Source organism: Phyllobates terribilis, unplaced genomic scaffold (assembly GCF_046119375.1).
Source record: "Phyllobates terribilis strain yellow unplaced genomic scaffold, ASM4611937v1 Scaffold_12__6_contigs__length_324123572, whole genome shotgun sequence".
NCBI classification, from domain to species: domain Eukaryota; kingdom Metazoa; phylum Chordata; class Amphibia; order Anura; family Dendrobatidae; genus Phyllobates; species Phyllobates terribilis.
This window is the reverse complement of record NW_027362772.1, coordinates 45,238,412-45,260,931: the sequence shown is the minus strand read 5'-3', so window position 1 is coordinate 45,260,931 and position 22,520 is coordinate 45,238,412. Positions and strand designations below refer to the sequence as shown.

At 45.3% G+C, this 22,520-nt stretch overlaps 1 protein-coding gene across 2 annotated transcripts in view; it reads right to left on the bottom strand.

Moving 5' to 3' along the window:
* Nucleotides 1-22,520, bottom strand: part of LOC141172015 (sulfotransferase 2B1-like) — a 292,410-nt gene that overhangs the window by 153,605 nt on the left and 116,285 nt on the right. For both annotated transcript variants that reach the window (XM_073655786.1, XM_073655787.1), the window contains exon 3: nt 19,193-19,404. In XM_073655786.1, coding sequence (XP_073511887.1) covers nt 19,193-19,404 — 212 coding nt within the window. The remainder of the gene's footprint in view (nt 1-19,192; nt 19,405-22,520) is intronic.

Below are 22,520 nucleotides of genomic sequence, written 5' to 3'. Positions count from 1 at the left end.
GGCGTCACAAACTCTTTCTTTTATAAACTTTACAAATCATCAACCCCTTTTTTAAAAGAGCGGCCCAGGGTACGGGCCCGGGAGCCGACCACTGCGACATCCCTAAAGGCCAGGCTAAAGGCCCGGGTACCGAGTCATCCCCATTCCCCTGGGCTAGTCACAAACAATATGGGAGACCCACTTCCTAATAATGAGAACATTGTTTTTAGGAGGCTCTCTGACCTTTATGTCTCTTGCAAGGGGCATTGGAGTTCATCCAAATTTTTGGCAGCCACTGAGCGTGCACTGGCTGGGGCCAGTGATGTGGAGGAGGGTGAAAGAGGGGAAGATCAGGACCCAGAAGTAGGCACTTGGGTAACAGTTAGAAGAAGGGGTAGGGGGAAAAGTGCCCAAGAGCACAGTCCTGATCTGGCACAACCAAGTAAATATGTCTGTTTGGCTGATATTAGAAATGCTAGCCCAGGGCAGGGAACACTGTAGCAGGACATGTTTCCTAGCAACCAGGAAGACGACTGCTGTAGGAAGGAGGGTACCAGGAGTTCAGCAAAGGCCAGACAGATGTTGTTGGTAGGGGACTCTATAATTAGGTGGACAGACAGGGCCATCTGCCGCCGAGACCGTGAATGCTGAACAGTGTGTTGTCTGCCGGTGCTCGGGTTAGGCATATTGCGGAATGGATAGACAGATTGCTGGGTGGCGCTGGGGAAAACCCAGTGGTCATGGTACATATAGGTTCTAATGACAAAGTTAGAGGGAGGTGAAAGGACCATAACCCCTTTATAGCCTGGGGCGTAAAAGTACGTACCAGACTGTCACCCCCTGTTCAGCGCGGGCTCCGGCGCTGAGCCCACACTGAATCGGGCACATGTCAGCTGATTTAAACATCTGACATGTGCCCGCAACAGCCGTGGGTGGAATCGCGATCCACCCGCGGCTGTTAACATGTTAAATGCTGCTGTTAATCTCTGACAGCGGCATTTAAGAGCGCCGGGCCGGAAGCGCGTCACTTACCCCGCCCGTCGATGACCCCCGTCACGTGATCGCGGGTCACTGATGGGTGGGCATGACAACCCTGGGTCTGCAGCAGACCACAGTGGATGTAATGCACTGATTGCTATGAGCGACACCTAGTGGTCGGCGCTCATAGCACAGGAGCATTTCTGCTACATAGAGGTGATCTGCTCATCACCTCTATGTAGCATAGGCGATCAGACAGTTGCTGCTTCTAGTCTCCTATGGAGACTATTGAAGCAAGCAAAAAGTGTAAAAACAATTTTTAAAAAATATTAAAAAATTAAAAAATATAAAAGTTTAAATCACCCCCCTTTCACCCTATTCAAAATAAAATAATAATAAAAAAAAACACATACACACTTGGAATTTTTTACCTGTTTTTCCATATGCGATATGGTAAAACCAGTAATGTTGTTCAACAGTACAACTCGTCCCGCAAAAAATAAGCCCTCACACGGCCATATTGACCAATAAATAAAAATGCTACGGCTCTGGGAACCAGGGGAGCTAAAAATGAAGATGCAAAAACGGAAAATCCCATGGTCCTTAAGGGGTTAAAAATGATTACAGGGAACTAGGAGAAAAACTGAAGGCCAGGACCTCCAAGGATGTATTTTCAGAAATATTGCCAATGCCACGTGTGTCACTAGATAGACAGCGAGAGCTTATTGAGATAAATAAGTAGCTCCGAAATTGGTGCAAGAAGGAAGGGTTTGGGTTCATGGAGAACTGGGCCGACTTTGCTGTCGGCTACAGGCTCTACAGTAGGGCTGCATCTCAATGGGGAGGGTGCAGCTATGCTGGGGGAAAAATGGTCAGACCGATGGAGGAACTTTTAAACTAGGATCTGGGGGGAGGGAGGGTATTCATGATTATTAGGGGATAGATAGAGTAGACAGAGAGAGTGGGACAGCAGGAGTTATAGAGGATCTAGGGGGGCTGGGATACACAAGGAAGGTAGGGAGTTGAGTAGGAGTAGCAAATGTGCTAATTGTATTAAATGTCTGCTAGCTAATGCAAAAAGTCTGGCAAACAAAATGGCTGAACTGGAGACTCTTATGTTGGTCACAGAATACAATGTGGTGGGTATTACGGAAACCTGGCTGGATGGAAGCCATGACTGGGTGACAAGCATAAATGGTTACACTACATTTAAAAGGGGCAGGAAAGACAAGGTGGAGGGGTGTGTATTTTCAAAAGATTCAACTTAAAACATATGCTCAATGACAACATTGGGGGGAGCTGCGACAATGTAGAGTCCGTCTGGGTAAATGTACATGGGGATGGCCATAATGGAAAGCTGCTAAATGGAGTTTGTTACAAGCTGTTACTCTGGCGTGTCCTTTAATAAAATAAAATAAAATAAAGCTTAAAGGACACGTTGGGGTCCACTGGACTGCAGAGGAGCTGCAGCAGTTGAATGTTCAGCTAAGCACAGAGAAAGAAATGAACTAGTGTGTTAAGTGCACACACTAGTAGTAACTAAACAAGGTACAATGCTACAACACTCCAGAAACGAATCTGATAAACTTCTGCACTGCAAAACACCGCTGTGCAGAGCAGGAAGGATTTGGCAGCATGAAACGCCTGAGCACTAGATGGCGGCGTTTTGAGCTGCAGATAGCTGCAGGCCAGAAAAGACCTGGAACCTAAGTTCCTAAAGAGGAGGAGGATCTCTGCAGCACCCAACACACGGGTGTAAAAGTGGCAGTGGGACCACACATACAATGGCGGACCCTGGAATACTGGATCGGTAGCAAGGATTTCCTCCGTGGCGTGGACACCAACCGGTGAACCGACACGGTAGAGCGTGCTGCTCACAGCATTCCCCTAGCCATAATTGATGGCTAGGATGACTAGGAACCCTTGACAACGACTCACACACACTGCATTTACTGCCAGAGACCTCACCCAGGTTAGAAAAAGATAGACTAGGCACCGGGGCGGAGCCCACGGAGCCCCTAAATACACTAGAGACAGCCCCTGCCCCCCCCCCCAGGACAACCAACCACGTTGTACCAGACAGCAGGGGGCGTGGATTAGCGGCACATGACTGCAAGGGGGTGTGGCTTAGCGGCACATGACCACAAAGGGCGTGGCATAGCGGCACATGACTTCAAGGGGGCGTGGCTTAGCAGCACATGAGCAGAAACACAGAAACCACACTTAGAATCCCAAGAACGTAACCTAAATGCTGATAATTACTGACCAGCAGGAAAGGGCCTGGCAGGACTCCGCGAGAAAGTGACACGTCCCCTGGGCCGTGGGGTACCCGGTGCGGGGCCGGTAAATGCTGGGGGATGTTACAGTGGCGGTGACCCGGTCCGTGACCAAGGGCGGTCATTCAATAGGGAATTATTTACAGGGCAATTATGTACAATGTTCGTGACGCCACCTGTGGTATGCGGTTAAGGAAGCTGCCGCTGCGGAGCAGATCCTCTGGAGCTGATGTTACTGCAGCAGGGATGGTGTGGCTCTCCACAGGTAGAACTTAGCTCCAGGGCAGTGTAAATGTTATGGGTTATGTTGGGCGTTGAAGTTCAGGGCTTGCTGGTGCACAATAATCACAGAGACAATGAAGTGCAGTCCTCAGGGTCTTTACTCACGGTTGTTGCAGTCAAAGTTACAGGTACCACAGTAACTTCCCTCGTCGTGCTGCGCTTACTCAGGGAAGGGTTCAGTCCACCCTCAGATATCTCCGGAGTACTTAGCAGGACCCCTCTCTGTGTCTTCTCTCTGGCCGTCTCCCTGCACCTCATACCAAGTGTCCCAATCTAGTGCCTGCGGGCCTTGTCAGGCGACATCTGTTCCGTCCCCTGGGTCCTCTATAGCTACCTTTTTGGTGAGACTGATATGGACTGTTGGCCCCAGAACTTGAAATACTGCAGCCTCCGGTTTTTAGCTGAGTCATAAAGTTCTCTGCTAGTTGAGGGAACGGTCCCCTTTGTGTGGCCTGACCCTTTCACCTTCTGGTAGATTCAGGCATACGAGTGGCCTCCAGCTCTGCTCGTAACCCTGGGGTCCCTTCTTCCGTTCCTGGAGCCCTTCCTGCTCCCTCTCCTCTTTCTTCAGTCCTGGGCCTCTCCTCAGGCCCTCTGCCTGAGCAGTGCTCCTGCAGAGCCCTGCTCCACTCCTCTCACTGTAGACTGTTCGCTCTCTATCTCTCCTCAGACTGAACTGGCTTTCTAAGATGGCTTCCCTTTTTATATCTTCCTCTCATGTGCTCCCCTAAGCTACCTCCTCAACCCACACCCACTACATAGTGCCTGCCCCACAGCTAGGGACCCGGGACTGTGCTCTCCCTTAGGAGCAATCTCGCCCTACCCCCACTGCGGGTATGTGTTGGATGCAGGTGTTAGGGTCCTGAACTGTACTCCTTCCTTACCTGAGAGTGAGATACCACACCTCTGATTGAGATGCAGTACCTATGTAGAGACCGTACCCTCAGGGGTCCCACAAAAGCCCTTCTCCTGCGTACCGGCCTAACACAAGCCTCCTAATGTAGCTGAACAGGTAGAGGACAAAATGCTGGAACAAATTAAAAATGCAGCAAATAATAATAGGGTCCTTATTATGGGGGATTTTAACTATCCAGATATTCAATGGGAAATAGAATCTTCCAGTCGAGCTAAAAGATGCAAGTTCTTATCTTCAGTTCAGGACAATTACCTCTCTCAGCTGGTGGATGAACCAACCAAGAGAGGTAATTTGCTGGATCTGGTGCTGTCACATAGACCAGATACAATTTCAGATTTACAGGTCCGGGAGCATTTAGGAAACAGCGACCATAATATGGTAAGTTTCAATGTAATATTTAATAAACCATTTCAAAAAGGAAATGCAAAAACCTGGAACTTTAGGAAAGCTGATTTCAGTAAGTTAAGGGAAGAGCTTAATCGTCTACACTGGGGCTGTCATGTTAACTTGGGATACCGAACGTAAATGGGGCATGCTTAAGGAAATACTACTAGAATCCTGTAGAAAATGTATACCCTCTGGTAATAAAATGTCCAGGAATAAAAAGAAACCATTATGGATGAATACAAAGTTTAATAAGACAAAAACAAAGGGCATTCAAAATCTTTAAGGCCGAGAATACAGAAATAGCATTTCAGGAGTGTAAAGACCTACATAAGAAATTTAAAAAAGAAATCAAGCTAGCAAAAATATCTACAGATCGCCAGGGACATTAAATTAAATCCCCAAAAAATGTATACAAACATCAATGCCAAAAAGAGAAAATCAGATGGTATCTGCCCCTTAAAAGACGATAATAATAAGATAATTATAGAGAACAAAGAAAAGGCTGAGATATTAAAAAGACCCCTTTCATCCGTGTTCACCAACAAACAGTCTGTTCCAGGGATCTTTCAACAGGGCAAATATCAAAGTTCACCACCTGATATACCGTATTTTTCGGACCATAAGACGCACTTTTTTTCCACCAAATTTGGGAGGAAAATGGGGAGTGTGTCTTATGGTCCAAACACAACTTACCGGTGGTGGTGGAGCGGGATCGCTGGGTGGCGGCGGAAGAAGAGGTGAGGCGGGCCAGTATCTGGCTGGGGGCCGGGCCTGGCCGGGTACTGGGGCCGGTGTATTGCTGTGACCGGAGTGGCAGAGCAGAGTGAGTGGCTTCCAGTGGCTGTGGCCATGTTCCTGAAGCTGTGCTCTACAGAAAAATGACCGCTGAAGCCGGGGCACCGAGTCGGCGGCCATTTTCCGGTAGAGCACAGCTTCAGTAAGATGGCCGCAGCCACCGGAAGCAGCTCACTCTGCTCTGCCACTCTGCTCTTAGCAATACACCGGCCCCGGTACCCGGCCAGACCCAGCCTCCAGCCAGATACCGGCCAGCCACACATCTTCTTCCGCCGCCGCCCTGCGATCCCGCTCTACCACCACAGCAATACATTGGCCCCGGCAGCAGGCCACCAGCACCCCAGGTGCGAGGCCACCAGGACCATGGCACCAGACCACCAGCACCCCATTTACCAGGCCACCGGCCCCCAGCACCCCAGGTACCAGGCACAAGCACCTTAGGTACCAGGCCCCCAGCACCCCGGCCCCCAGCACCCAAGGTACCAGGCCACCAGCACCAAGCCACCAGTACCCCAGGCACCAGCACCCCAGGTACCAGTCCACCAGCACCCTTCCCCAAGGCACCAGCACCAGGCCACCAGCACCCTAGGTACCAGGCCACCAGCACCCTGGCCCCCAGCACCCCAGGTACCAGGCCACCAGCACCAGGCCACCAGTACCCATGGCACCAGCACCCCAGGTACCAGACAACCAGAACCCTGGCCCCCAGGCACCAGCACCAGGCCACCAGCACCCTAGGTACCAGGCCACCAGCACCCCAGTCCCCAGCACCCCATGTACCAGCACCCCAGGTGCCAGGCCCCCAGCACCCTAGGCCACCTGCACCAGGACACCAACACCCTGGCCCCCAGCACCCCAGGTACTAGGCTAAAAGCACCCCAGGTACCAAGCCCCCAGCACCCCAGGTACTAGGTGCCTGTTCATCAGCACCCCAGGTACCAGGCCACCAGCACCCCGGCCCCTAGCACCCCAGGTACCAGGCCCCAGCACCCCGGGTACCAGGCACCCAGCACTCCAGGTACAGGTACCTGGCCCCCAGCACCCCGGCCACCAGCACCAGTACACCAGCACCCCGGGCCCCAGCACCCCAGGTACCAGGCCACCAGCACCCCAGCTACTAGGCACCAGTCCACCAGCACCCCAGGTACCCGGCCACCAGCACCCAAGCCCCCAGCACCCCAGCACCAGGCCCCCAGCACCCCAGGTAACAGGGTACCAGGCCCCCAGGTACCAGGGCACCAAGCCCCTGGTGCCAGACCCCCAGTCACCAGGTACCAGTATGCCTCCACTTCCGCCGGCTTCCTGAAGGACACTGCCTCCTGTGACCCCAGCTCCACCGCCCCCCCAGGTAAGATACCTATTCAGATTATAAGACGGACTCGCATCTTATAAAAAATATTTTTTTTCCTATTTTCCACCCTAAAATTTTCGGTGCGTCTTATGGTCCGATGCGTCTTATAGTCTGAAAAATACGGTAACTAGTTTAACAAAAAAAGAAGTATGCCTGCATCTGAGCAAATTGAACATTGACAAATCCCCTGGACCAGATGGTATTCATCCGTGGATACTGAGGGAATTAGTTCAGTAATTGATTAACCACTGTATCTCGTATTCCTAGACTCTCTTATAACAGGGGTAGCGGCACAGGATTGGAGGATAGCCAATGTGGTACCGATTTTTAAGAAAGGTAAGACGGTGGATCCAGGTAACTACCATACGGTAAGTCTGAAGTCAGTAGAAGACGAAGTTTTTGAGGGCATCATAATGGATGACCTGCAGAGTTATATTGCAGAGAATAATATAATAAATGATAATCAGCATGGATTCATGAAGAATAGGTCGTATCTAACCAACATATTGGGGTTCTATGAGGAGGTAAGTGCAAATCTGGATGTTGGTAATGCGGCTGATGTGATTTATCTGGACTTGCAAAGGCATTTGATACTGTACCACATAACAGCCTTATACTGAAGCTATAGAAGCAAGGACTTGGGGAAACTACAACCCCTGGTAAAAATTAAGGAATCACCCAGCTCGGAGATTGTTCATTCAGTTGTTTAATGTTGTTGAAAAAAGCAGATCACAGACATGGCACAAAACTAAAGTCATTTCAAATGGCAACTTTAGGGCTTTAAGAAACACTAAAAGAAATCAAGATTAAAAATGTGGTACTCAGTAAGGGTAATTTTTTCAGACCAAGCAGAGGGTAGGAGGCAAGCACATTCCAACAGAAAAGTACCAGCAGTAATATTCAGGGACCCTTGCTTGTGGAAGGCGGAGTACTTATGCACTCTTTGGCAATGTCATGAACTGTTTTCCTTTTTATAATGTGCTTATGATATCTATACCTTTTGATATCTACTTACCTGTAACCATACTTAATATACTCTTGGTTTCTTGTCACCGTTCCCTTTATTATCTAACTGTGTGTTCTAGATACATATCTATGATGGACGCAGATGTGCACTTGCTTTACATATAATTGCTTGCCAGATCAAGACCTATGGCCGCATTGCACACATGCACTGACATTCAACTGCGTGGGGGGTTTCCACCTACATATGGTAACCTTGATCACGCTATAAGTGTTTGGCTGCATCCTATTGCACATGAGCCTTACTTTGTATCCCTCTTGGCAGTGATTCTCGCGACCCTCACTGCAATTTGTTACGCCGTGAATGATTGGTTCTTCACTATGTCGCATGCGCATTGTGCAGATTCTCATCTACATTGCTTTGGTATTCGCCATCTGATTGGCCTGCTCTGTCGCGCAGGCACATTGTTACTGTTTGTTTCGTCTCTTATTCTATTTGGCGCCGCTCCTATGCCTTGTACGAGGTAATTATATTTACTTGATAACACCTATGCAATATTCCTCTATATAAATGATTAACTGTGAACCTCCCCTTGAACTTCCTTCCCCTGATAAAGCCACACTGGAGGTGGCGATACATGTGGGGCTTTCCAGCTCCTCCACTCCTATCTACTGCACCTTGTTTCAGGTATTTTCCCTGGCTCTATAAGACCAGTTCCATCATGGTTTTGTGACCCTATCTGCATTTTTTGCATATTTTTTTACTCTCTTTTCCATTCATTATTTACCTATTACTTTAGTAGGCTTATGTCTGTTATATTGATTTATGGTCACTTTCTGATCCACCATTTACCTGCTAGTTATTAATACAAGGCCTGTGGTGTCTTTGGAGGAGAGGTGTCTTGTCCCATTATGGACTCACCTGTTGGATTGGAATTAACATTGCATGTTTTGCTTTTTAAATGTTTTTAAACTGTTCTTGTTCATTGTTTTGTTTCAATAAAATTTATAATATAATGTATTGTGGTGATCCCAGTGTTTTTTTCACACCATCTTCTTTTTCTTTTTCTCAGTTCTGGTGTCATCGGACCCTGCGGGGCCCCTGCTTTGCGTGGATACCTAACACCAGAGTCCTAGGGGCCCCCGCAAGGCTGTGTTGGGTATCTCCTCATCTGTAGGTACTGGAGTGTGCTGAAAGCTAGGGTGATATTCCCCATTCTCTTAGATAAAATAGATTTTTGGAAACCTATCACTCAGATGTATCATATTCCCATAACTTGTTGTTGAATCATAGTTTACATAAAGGAGGACATGGCGTGGGGGAAGGGACATCCTTTGCAGCTTTCAGCTACTGTGGGATTTGTCACCTACTTAATCCTCAGGCCCCTCCCTTCTGCTTGCTGCAAAAAGTATTTAAAAGAGTTGGATTACACTGTGCATTGAAGATCTCTATAAAACCCGCCAAACAATGCACAGTTATTGACATGGGATTATCTTGAATATTCTTCACACAAAGCTTCACAGACCCAAGAGGGGGAAAGCATGTGTAGCAATGCCCAAATGTTTTTTCAATTGTCCAGACCCAGACGAAGTAGCGTCTGAGCAGAATGCCAACCCTCGTCACAAGATGTTAATCCCTGGATGGGTTGGAGAAAGAAACAAATACATATCAGAACATGGAGAAGTAAATTAATATACAACAGGGGTTGGAAAACTAAACTACAAAACCGCTAGGGTTGGAGAACTAAACAACTAGACAGTTGTCTATTAGACACCAGAAGATGGAGAACCAAACTATTAGACAACAGGGGTTGGAGAACTAAACTACTAAACAGCTAAGGTTGGAGAATAAAACAAATACACAAGAAGATGGAGAATTAAACTAATAGAATACAGGAGTTTGAGAACTAAACTAATAGACAACAGGGGTTGGATAACTAAACTACTAAACAGCTAGGATTGGAGAAATAAACTACAACACACCAGGGGATGGAGAACTAAACCAGTAGACACCAAGGTGTCACTAGATAGCAAGTGTTGGAATCCCCAAAGCTTGCTCAACAAACCTCTGTGTCTAACACTTCCTCCAGTGCTTCTGCATCCTCCACCTCCTCTAGGGCCTCCATCTGCACCCTCAAACTCTGCCTTACTGAGACACACGTTCCAACAGTGCAGAGAGAATCCCCCCACTTCTGCACTGCGCAGCCAGGGCTCACTGCAATCAGTTAGTATTAAAAGGAATATGCCTTGCAGATTGCAGTCATACAACTGAACAGTTGTGTACAGCTCTCCAGGCCAAGTTTGAGAAATGGCTGTCTCCACTACCTGGGGCAAGGGATGGCAATGTGCGATCATGGTGCAAACCTATTGGAGGTCCTACGCTGGGGAAACCTCACACACGTGCCTTGCATGTCTCGCATCCTCAGCCTGATGGTTCAGCAATTTCTCCGCCACTATCCCAGCCTGGATGCGCTGCTGCAGAAACCACGGTCTTTGTGTGCTTACTTAAAACTATAAAAACAGCAGGATCTTTAGTATAAACACCAGACTCACCAATGTAACCTCTTAATCCTCGCAAGCTTCAACACAATGTTCACAAGGTAGAAAGCAGTGGTGGCCGATCCCCTAGACAATGAGCAAACTCATTCATGATTATAGAGGCCACCATCAACTTGCTGGTACTTTTCTGTGGGAATGAGCTTGTCTCCAACAAGTCAGGAGTCAGGACTATCCAGTGAATGGAACCCCAAGGTTTGGTATTATCATCCAGTACCAGAAGCAAAGCCATCCACAATTTCCATATCTTAGGAATTTTATTTGGTAGACTGGCTGCCCAAACATTGCTTTCTCACAAAGGAGCTGAATACAGTGAGTGGCAGTAGGAGCAAGTTTCTCTAGCATGATCTGTTTATTATTGTTAGATATCAGATGGAGAACAGAATTAGGCTTTACCAAGGTGCCAGATTGCATCTTAAGTCATATAGATCCTTCCCTTGCGGGCTTACATTCTACAGGATGATGGAGAAAGAGACAGTAGGTTATGTGGTTGCAGTAGCTCAAGTGGGGAAGAGGTGGCAGAGAGGTAATTGCAGGCTGTAGGCTGTCTTGAAGAGATGAGTTTTCAGGTTCCATATGCCCAGTAGATGGAGATACAATCAGGATTCTCCACATTTCCCTAAATTAGGGCCTAACAGCACCGAAGTGGTATAAATTTCACTAGAGCAGAAGTAATATAATGAATACCAAATCCTCTTCCACTACAGCTAACCCAGCAAATGTAAAACCAATCAGGATTCTCCACATTTCTAAAAATTAGTGCCAGACACCAGCGAAGTGGCATCAATTTCAGTACAGCAGAAATAGTAGAATTAGAACTGACACCTCTTCCACCACAGCCAACCCAGCAGATGGAGACTCAATCAGGATTCTCCACATTTCTAAAAATTAGTGCCAGACACCAGCGACGTGGCATCAATTTCAGTACATTAGAAATAATAGAATAAGGACCGACACCTCTTCTACTACAGCCAACCCAGCAAATGGAGACTCAGTTAGGAGTGCACAATCCTCTCCAGTTGTTCACCACATGTCAGACTCTGTTGTGTTCGAAAGGACTTACAGAAATTACTTCTGCCACTTACATTACTGCTGCTGCTAATATTTTGGCATTGACGAATTGATGTGCCAGAGGTTGGAAGTGTAGAGCTGCACACTGATGCACACTGTGTACATAACTGTTGTCTTGTGGAAAACATCTCCTAGGCTATGTGCACACAAAGCATTTTTGATACGTTTTCACGGCAGTTTTCCCGCCATGGAAACGCTGTGAAAATGCTTGTTATTAGGTCTGCCAGCTATAGCAATGGTAATCCTGATGTGCTGTGCACATGATGCATAAATTTCTGCTCAGGAATACCATTGTGGAAAAAAACGCAGCATGGCCATTGTTCGGGTATTTCCACCACAAATGAGCATTCATTCACTTGCATTGAACTGCAGCAAACTCGCAGGTATAAAATCTATACCTGCAGATTTGCTGCATTTCACTAAAAGCCAATGGGCACAAAATTGCCCCGGAAACGCGCTGCGGGTGGTACCCAGGTTGGGAGAGGAGGACTACTACTCCTTTCATCGGATCACCGCTCCCACTGATAACAGCAAGAGCGATGTGGCTGGGAGGGGTTCTGATGCGGCCAGCGGTACACTGCGGGAGCACACTCGCAACCAGCAGTGTACCGAGCTGCCAGAACCTGCGGCGACATCAGCGATCAGCTGATCGGCCATGTGACCGATCAGCTGATGCTCACGTGACCTCCCTGTGGAAACATTTAGTACACCGGGGCTCATCAGCTGATCTACAGTTGTTGAATCCCAATGACCTCCTGCACAGCAATGTACACTGACAGGAGTGATTTTACACTCCTTGTCATTGTACAATGCTGTCTTCTACAGCAGTGACATCCGTGATGGCTGATGTCACTGCTATAGAAGTGACCCGGATTGCCGTGGGACAATTGTTGGCGGTAAGTGGTGGGGAATATGGTTGTTTGTTTATTTACTTTTTTCAGGACATCGAGGGCTTCGTGGACCCAGTACAATAAAAAAAATGTAAAAACCATGTGTTTTTTATTTCATTAAATACTTTATTCTGGCAGTGTATTTATTGAAAAAGCAGTGACCATTTTACAACGCAGTTAGTATTGGGGGCGTCTTATAGACGCCCTCCATTACTAACCTGGGCTTCACGTCAGCCGCCAGTACAAGGCTAACATGAACCTCAACCCCACACACCTTCGCTACAGGGGAGTGGGAAGAGCGAGGCTAAGGGCCAGATATGGTGCATCTTATGGATGAGCCATTTCTGGGACTGCTGAGGGGTGATATTAATAGCTGCAGAAAGGGCTAGTATCCATGGCCCCTTCCCTTGCTATTAATTTCAGCCCGCAGCTGTCTAGTTTAGCCTTTGCTAGTTTGATTTCATAGGGGGACCCCATGTCAATTTTTTTTCTGGGGTCCCCCTGTAATCTAGCCAGTAAAGGCTAAACAAACAGCTGTGGGTTGATATTAATAGCCAGGGAACATTTTTGGCTAATGGCCCCTTCCCCGGTGTAATGCATACGCCCGGGCAGAGCGGCGTGTGCGTGTGATTCCACTGGACCGTGCCGGACAGTGAATGCCTGGAGGGACGTAACTAGGTATTCACCCGATCCGACCAGGGTCGCACGATGGCATACGATGCCAGTGCACCAAGGAGGAACCGAGCAGAGGGACCAGGTGCTACTCCAGGACAGACCCCGGACAGGGCTGTTTACCCACACCGGGGAACATAGGAACGGACAGACTAGGCTGACACACGGACTGGTGGGCATAGGCAGGCACGACTGGTATGCAGGCAGGCGGGTATGCAGGCAGGGAGGTACAGGCAAGCACAGCCAGAGTGCAGACAGGGAGGCACTAGCAGGTTGGAACACAGGCGAGATAGGACCCAGTACACACTGGGACTCAGGAACAGAACCACAGAAGTGGCGGACAAACACAGCAGAGTGAGGTCGCCCAGAGTGGTGAGCAAGAGCAGGGCAAGACGAGACCGCCTAGAGCGGTGAGCAAGAGTAGAGCAGGACGAGGCCGCCTGGAGCGGTGAGCAAGAGCAGAGCAGGACGAGGCCGCCTGGAGCAGTGAGCAAGGCAGAGCATGCTAGAACCGCCGGAGCGGTGAGCAAGGCAGAGCAGGCTAGAACCGCCGGAGCGGTGAGCAAGGCAGAGCAGGCTAGAACCGCCAGAGCGGTGAGCAAGGCAGAGCAGGCTAGAACCGCCGGAGCGGTGAGCAAGGCAGAGCAGGCTACAACCGCCGGAGCGGTGAGCAAGGAAGAGCAGGCTAGAACCGCCGGAGCGGTGAGCAAAGGCAGAGCAGGCTAGAACCGCCGGAGCGGTGAGCAAAGGCAGAGCAGGCTAGAACCGCCGGAGCAGTGAGCAAAGGCAGAGCAGGATAGAACCGCTAGAGCAGTGAGCAAAGGCAGAGCAGGCTAGAACCGCCGGAGTGGTGAGCAAGACAGAGCAAGCTAGAACAGCGGGAGCGGTGAGCAAGGCAGAGCAGGCTAGAACCGCTGGAGCGGTGAGCAAAGGCAGAGCAGGCTAGAACCGCCGGAGCGGTGAGAAAAGGCAGAGCAGGCTAGAACCGCCGGACCGGTGAGCAAAGGCAGAGCAGGCTAGAACCGCCAGAGCGGTTAGCAAAGGCAGAGAAGGGGGGACAGGGCTCTGTTCACACGGAACAGACAGGAAGGGAAAGGCAGAACCAGATACCCACAAGGTACTTGCAGTGAAGTAGCGAGTGGACCACAAACTCACAAACGGAAGTACAGTGACAACGAGCAGGAGTTAGGTACGAGTTCAGACTCTGCAGAAAAAGGGAAGGTACGGACATAGAGAAAAACAGGAAAACAGGCTAGGAGAGTATTCAGACAAGAACAGACACAGAAGCAAGATACAGGAGTGGGTCTAGGTATGCGGCCCCTAGAAGGCGGAAAGAACAGGCTAGGAGCGTGCTCAGACAGTACAGACAAGATACAGGAGCGGGTCTAGGAATGCAGCCCCTAGAAGGTGGAAGGAACAGGCAAGGAGACTGTTTAAACTGGCCTGGAAATACAGCCTCCAGGATAGGCAGAAGACAACAGGCTAGAGAGTGTGTACAGACTGCAGGTTAGAGTACACAGGTAGGACACAGTACAGACACGGAACAGATACTGCAAGACAGATAACATACACAGGACCTGGCATGTCAGAGACAAAAAGCCAACTGACAGGGCAAGATGCTCAGGCATATGTTAATTGGAGCAGCTGGTTTAAATACCAGGTGACAGACAGCAATAGGCTGAGGACGCACAAGGGGTGTGCCTGCAGCAGGTACAAAAATCAGGAAGTGATCGGGCGCCGCCCTTAAGCAGCAGAAGGCAAACAGACAGCATGGAGGGAAGCCGGAGAGACATTCTGGATTGGAGATCAAGTGCGCGCTCTTGCACAGTGGGAGATGAGCCACTATGCATGGACGCCGCCAGGTATGTTACACCCGGCTACTAATATCAGCCCCTAGCGGTTGGCTTTCCCTCTGCTGGTTGTAAAAATGACGCAGGAGCCCACGACATTTTTTTTTTACTTTAGGCTCTGTGCCCACAATCTGGACATAGCAGTGCTTTGGACGCATATTTTTTTTGCTGCGTCCAAAATATTGCATTCTATTGAACGCACGTAAATCCACATGTGTTCACTGAACCATGCGGATTTATTGCATTCAATACTTTCTAGTGGTCAAATTTCTGTGAGGACACTGTGTCCACTGATGATTCGCAACCTCTGATGCACACATAGTTGACATAGGATTTCTAGAGATCCCATCTACTATGCTGTAACATCTGGACTCTGTGGGTTTGGAGCTGTATAAACATGCAGCATCAAACCTGCAGCGGCTCCTGACCATAGCCATGTATCCAAACTCACCAGCAGCATGTCAATTTCTGTAGTGGACATGCTAGTCTCTGCTGCAGACTTTGACCGAGTGAAGTGTCATTGTATGCAGTGGATTCACATGTACTGACAACAAAAGTGTGGCATTACAACACCGCGTTTTGTATGCAACAAAAATATACTGTGTCCAAAGACCTGCTTATTGCTGTTTGTGGGGACATAGTGGCTAGCGAAACAGCTGTGAACTGTTAATAATGGCCAGGGACCATGTTTGCAAATGGCACCTTTCCAGGCTAAACATAGCAGCTCACAGCTGCCACATAAATTATGTGATTAGAAATGCTAATGAAGATTGGGTGAATGGGACTAGCTGACACCTAGCTCTTTTGTTTGGTGATGACAAGGTGTCAATCATATCTTTTGATGACTAAACCCAATTAAAGTAAAGTAAAGAATTAAATAAACATACAGACACAGAGCAAACACTTCATTTGAAATACAACAGACACATTCTTTAATAATTTAAATTAACCAATATACTTACCCCATTTCTGATGGTAATCTAAGGTTTAAAGCAATGTCCCACCAAATAACTTTATTTAGCTCCTATAATCATTCATTGATGTACAAAACAAAAAAACTTGAATAAACTGGATCAAAAACCGCATCAAAAGCGGCAAAACCATGCAGCATTTTTCCTGCCATAGCAATGCAGAAACGCTCAGGAAATTTCTTCTTAAAATCCTGATTGTGCGCACATAGCCTTAAGGTTGTGTAAAAGCATGTTTCGATACTCCAGCATTCACGGGTCCCTTTCCAGGGCGGGAATCATCTGGAAAAATTTACCCTTATAATATGGATCTAACAGAGTGGCAACACTGTAGTCAGCACTATTTCGAATCATAACTATACTGGGATCATGTTGCAGATAGTGCAGCAAGAAGTCACTCATATGTCAGGCACATCCATGAGGTTCAAGCCCATGCTGTGTTGGTTGTTGGTAACTCTGATGCTTGTTTCCTCCATCCCCTCCCACCAACCATGAACAACAGAGAGGGGATGATTATACTCTTCATCTTCTGACTGTTGCTCGCCCATCTCCTCTTCCTCCTCAATTTATTCCTCGCCTCTGTAACCTTCGCTAACAGTTTGTCTGGTATCACTAACCCCCCTCGATCGCAGTAATCCACCCTCCCTTCGCACGCCTAGATGTCCCCTACTGTATGATGTTAGTACCAGAAGAAATTATTTTTTTTAGTGTGGATGACACTTGTACAAGATAGCAGATATGCTCCAAACTATTTCAAAATGAGAAGTCCCCTGCTGTATAACGTTAGTAACAGAAGAAAGTCTTTTTTTATTCTGGATGACGCCTGTATAACATAGAATATATGCTGCAAGATATTTCAAACTCAGATCTAGCCTACTGTATCTTGTTAGTCATAGTAAAAAATACTCTGCATAAGCTCTGCATACAGCTGAATTTAACCGCCACAAAATGACTAGGTGACATATGATGTATTGTCTCACATTTGTAAAAAAAAACACATTTTTTTTACTCTTGTTAGTTACTCTGCCTAGCAACAGAAAAAAAAATATTTTTTTGCTCTGAGATCAGCTGAAATTCAACACCATAAAACGACTAGGTGGCTTATAGCAGATTATACCATGTTTGTGATAGAAAAAAATATATTTTTGTGCTCTGGCTAGCAAAAGAAAAAATATATTTTTTTTACTGTGAAAACAGCTGAAGTTCATCGCCATAAAAGAACTAGGTGGCAGAAAAAAAAATTTTTTTGACTCTGGCTAGCAACAGAATTTTTTTTTTTTAACTGTGCATACAGCTGAATTTCACCCCCCAAGAAATGACAAGGTGGGCTACTATAGCTTGCGCTATCGCATTGGCAAATGAAAAAAAATGATCTTTGTACTCTGCACTCAGGAGCTCTGCATACAGCTGAATTTCAACCCCACAAAATGAAAAGGTGGGCTAGTAGGGCTTGCTTGCTGTATCACATTATCAAGTGAAAAAATTGATTTAAAAAATACTCATGCATGGAGCACAATAGAAGCAGTGCACAACAGATTCTATCATATTGGCCCTGCTGTTTTTGTCTGAACCTCACAAATAACACATGAAAAAGAAAAATCTGCTGGAAGGTTGATTTCACAGACACACAGGACACTAGTTATCTAAACTATCTGACTTCCAAACAACAGCCTATCTAGCTAAAATCTAAGCCAAACTGTTAAAAACACTTTAGTTGCACCACAATAATTTTCCCGCACTTATTAGCCGAATGTTACCGATTTTTTTCGATCTTAAGAAAAAATTCTTGTGTTTCCGATCACAAATCCGAATATGCCATATTCATGTCGAATTTAACATTTGAGATCGGATTTTGAACATATTCGCTCATCACTAATCAAGATCTCTGGATATGTACTTGTAAACTTGAGATTGTTGATTTTTTTCAAAAATTTTGTTTTTTTTTCCAAGTGTGCAGATTGAGATTTTGGGAGACCTGGGTAAGCTCCAGTGGCCATTTTGCAAAAGCACATTGAAGGGCTATGGATGGGATAGGGAACCCTGCCTCCGCTCACCTCCGACTTTTGAGGATAGGGCCACTGAAGCATCGTCCCGCCACCGCCAGGGCCACAGAATCACCCCGCCACCGCTGCAGCCACCAAGCTCTTTTATCTGGGACCACATGCCGATGCCGCCCCCCAGGTAAAATCCATAAGTTCACATTATAAGACGCACCCCCTTTTTCCTTCCAAATTTGAGGAAAAAAGTGCGTCTTATAATTCGCAAAATACTGCACTTTGTTCGCAGGTAAAACCCCTTTAATAGCATTTGGGGAAAAAAAATTAAAATCACTCCTCTTTTACAGAGTGAAAAATAAAGAAAAGTAAAAAAAATATATACATATTTGGTGTTACAGAGATCTTTGAAGTCTGATCTATCAAACTATAAAATGAATTCACCCGATCAGTAAATAATGTAAAGAGGAAAAAGAAATCTTAATGACAGAATTCCATTATTTTGTTTACAACAACACTGCAAGTAATTCAAGAAGTGATTAAAACATAGATTGCACCTCAACACAGTATAAAAATAAAGACCAGCTCGCCATGGGAAAAAAATCCCTCGCAAAACTCCAGTGATGAAAAAATAAAAACATTATGTGTCTCGGAAAATGGCTGCACATCTAATTTGTTGTTGTTTTAACAAAGTTTAGATTTTTTTAAGCAGTGAAAATTGAAAAAAAGTTATATCCTCCATAATCTTATTGACCTGTAGAACTATGTTGTCCGGTCATTTTTATTGCACACGGAACAAGGTAAAAAGGAATTACCGTATGTTTTTTTCCCACCATTTCACTGCATTTGGACTTTTTATGACATTTTTCCATTACCCTGTATGGTGAAATGAATGGAGTCATTACAAACTACAACTCATTCTGCAATATAACAGCCCTCATGAGGTTTTGTTGGCAGAAAAATAAAAAAAGTTATGTCTGTTTGAAAGAGAAGAGAAAAAAAATTAAAATGCCAAGATGAAAAATGGCTGCGTCCTTAATTTGACTTTTTCAATGTTTGCTCACATCTTAGCGCTTACACTGTATTTCTGCAAGCTTTAGTATGTACTTTTATATTATATATATGATCTACATATTACATCCAGTTGTTATGTAGTTTTCATTTTGACACAATAATCGTATTGATAAATACAATAATAACAATACAAACGTGATTACATTATAGCATTACAGAATGATTTTCATTACTTTTGTGTAATAATTACCTTTGCCTTAGAACCATGAAATGATTTCATAAAAGTGTGTTTGGGTATGTGGCTGGTAATAAGGCGAGGGTGTTCCTCACTTTGTTGAAGCCTTTTAGCATTATCTATGGCTTCGATCCAAGGTGCTCTTTCATAGTTCAGTACAGTATTGCTCCATGTTGGGTCTCCATTTTTTTGGATAAGGCTTAAAATCTCAATCATCCACGTGGTACCTAATAATGTTAATAAAAACAAACAAAAAATATATATGTACTGTATATAAATTTAATTTTAACATTTAAGAAATTCTAGGTATTCAAGGTTATCTCTAAACAATTATACAAAACATTTAAATACATGGGGCCAGATCTCAATATATCTTATATGACACATGCGAAAAATATATTAACCCGTTAATGACCACCGTAACGCATTTTCACGGCCATCATTAAGGGTCTTTATTCCACTACGCCGTGAAAATGTGTCACTGCGGAATAATTGTATAGTGCCGTCCGGCGGTGATTTCTGCAGTTGTCAGCTGTGTGTGACCGCTGACACCCTGCAGTATCAGCACCGGTTGGTCACGATGCCGATCGGTGCCGATTATCCCCTTAAATACTGATTTCAATCATGACAACAGTGTTTAAGTTATTACAAGGGGGTCACAAGACCCCCTTAGTAACCATCGGACGCCCGCGATGAGAATCGTACTGCCGACGCAGAGGTACTGTTGAGTATGAGATCAGTGATCAAAGTGAAAATCACACATGTCCCTCAATGGGACATAGTGAAAAAGTAAAAAAAGTGAAATAAAATATGTAAAAAAGTAATAAAAAATACACAAAAAGTGCACACAAATCACTAAAATCCATTTCACCGCTCAAAACGCAGCGCTTGTGATAAAATAAAAATACACAAAAGACGTACACATAATTGATATCGCCGTGTCCGGAACGACCGGCTCTATAAAGCTTTTGCATTATTTAGTCTGTTTAGCGAATGCTGTAAAAAATAAAAATAAAAAACATGCTGAAAATTACACTTTTTCATCATACTGACTCACTGAAAAGTAAATAAAAAGCGATCAAAAAGTTGCACGTCAAAACAAAAAATACAAATATAAAAGCCAAACCATCCTTCAAAAAACAAGCCATAATATGGCTCATTCGGCAAAAACAAAAAACATTACATCTTTCAGAATGCGACTATGCAAAATCAAGTTCTTTTTTGTAAAATGCTGTTTTAGTGTGTAAAAATATCAAAGATTAAATAAAATATATAAATCTGGCATCGCTATAATCATGCCGACCGGTGGACAAATCGGTCTTATCACTTTTACTGCATGGTGAACGGCGCAAAAACTTTAAAATGAAAACAATAACTGAATTCCTGTTTTTTGCTCATTCTGTGCCAGAAAAATCTGAATAAACAGCAATCAACAATTACTATCTGCCCCAAAATGCTACCAAAAAATCTGCAACTCGTCCTGCAAAAAATAAGCCATCATACAGCACTGTTCGCCAAAGAATAAAATAGTTATAGCTCTCAGAATATGGTGACGAAAATAACTACGTTTTATAAAAAAAAGCATTTTTACTGTGTGATAGCAGCAAAAAACCCATATAAATCTGATATCACTGTAATCACACTGACCCAAAGAATAAATGCGCTTTATCACTTATTCCGCACAGTGAAAATTTTGTACCCCAAATGTTACCAATAAAACCCCTAATTTATCCCACACAAAAGCAGCCCCTCTCAGGTTTGTCATCTGTCACTGGGAATATAGAGGGTCCCAAATTACTGGTAGAACAAAGATTCTGGAAAAGTTACATGGCTCCCGCCCCCTCAGATAAAATCGAGTGAATTCTGCGCTCCCAAATTCAAATGCCTCCTCCTTAAGAGCCCCACTGTGCCTAAACAGATAAGCGGCCACAGGTTTGGCATTACTGTAGCAGGGGGAGTATTTAATTTACGGGGTGTGTGTCACCAGGAGAAATGTATGGGTGCACTGCACTTTATGGGGGCACAATGTATGGGCACTAAACTGGCATAAGAATAAAGTCTGGCGTGGATGTTACATAATAGTCACTGCAGCAGTAGATGAATTCATTGAGATGAGCAATTTCTACAATGGGGTCACTTTTGGGGGTTTTCTGCTTTTCTGCCACCTTAGGGGCTCCGCAAATGTCGCCCACAAACTGTTCTACCAAAATCTATGCTCCAAAAGCCAAATAGTGCTACTTCCTTCTTAGCACTGACGTGTGGCCTAACAGTAATTTCTGATGACATATGGGGCATCATCTCATTCGGGAGAAATTGCAAAACAAATTACGGGATCCGTTTTCTTCTATTATCCATTGCAAAAATTACAAATTTGGGGCTAAATCTACATTTTTGTGAAAAAAAATGAAAATTTTCTGCACGACCACCTAATGTTATCAAATTCTGTGTAGTACCTGTGGGTTCAAAATGCTCACTATACCCCTGACTAAAATCATTGAGGGGTGTAGTTTCCAAAATGGAGAAATTACACAACAAAAGGTATGGGGCAATTTTTCCTGTTACCCTTGTGAAAATGCAAAATTTGGGGCTGAAAAATATTTTTGTGGGAAAAATGTGAACATTTTATCTTTACGGCTCAATGTAATAAACTTCTGTGAATCCCCTGGGGGTTCAATTTATTCATCGCACATCTAGATAAGTTCCCTAAAAAGTATAGTTTCCAAAATGGTTTCACTTGTGGGGGATTTCCACTGTGTAGGCACATCAGGGACTCCCGAAACACGACATGGTGTCTACTAGTTATTCAAGCAAATTTTACTTTCAAAAAGTCTAATGGTGCTCCTTCCCTTCCAAACCCTACCGTGCCCCCATACAGTGTTTTTTCCCCACATATGGAGTATCGGCTTTCTCAGGAGGAATTGCACAACAAATGTTATAGCACAATTTCTCCTGTTACCCTTGTGAAAATGAAAAATTTGGGGGCTGAAAAACATTTTTGTGGGAAAAAAGTGAAAATTTATCTTTACAGCTCAATGTTATAAACTTCTGTGAAGCCCTTGGGGGTTCAAGGTGTTCACTACACATCTAGATAAGTTTCCTAAGGGGTCTAGTTTCCAAAATGGTGTCACTTGTGGGGGATTTCCACTGTTTAGGCACATCAGGGGATTCCCAAACACGACATGGCATCCGCTAATTATTCAAGCAAACTTTACATTCAAAAAGTCAAATGGCGCTCCTTCACTTCCAAACCCTGCCATATGACAAAAAAAAAGTTGTTTTCCCCCACATATGGGATATCAGCTTACTAGGGAGGAATTGCACAACTAATTTTGTGGTCCATTTT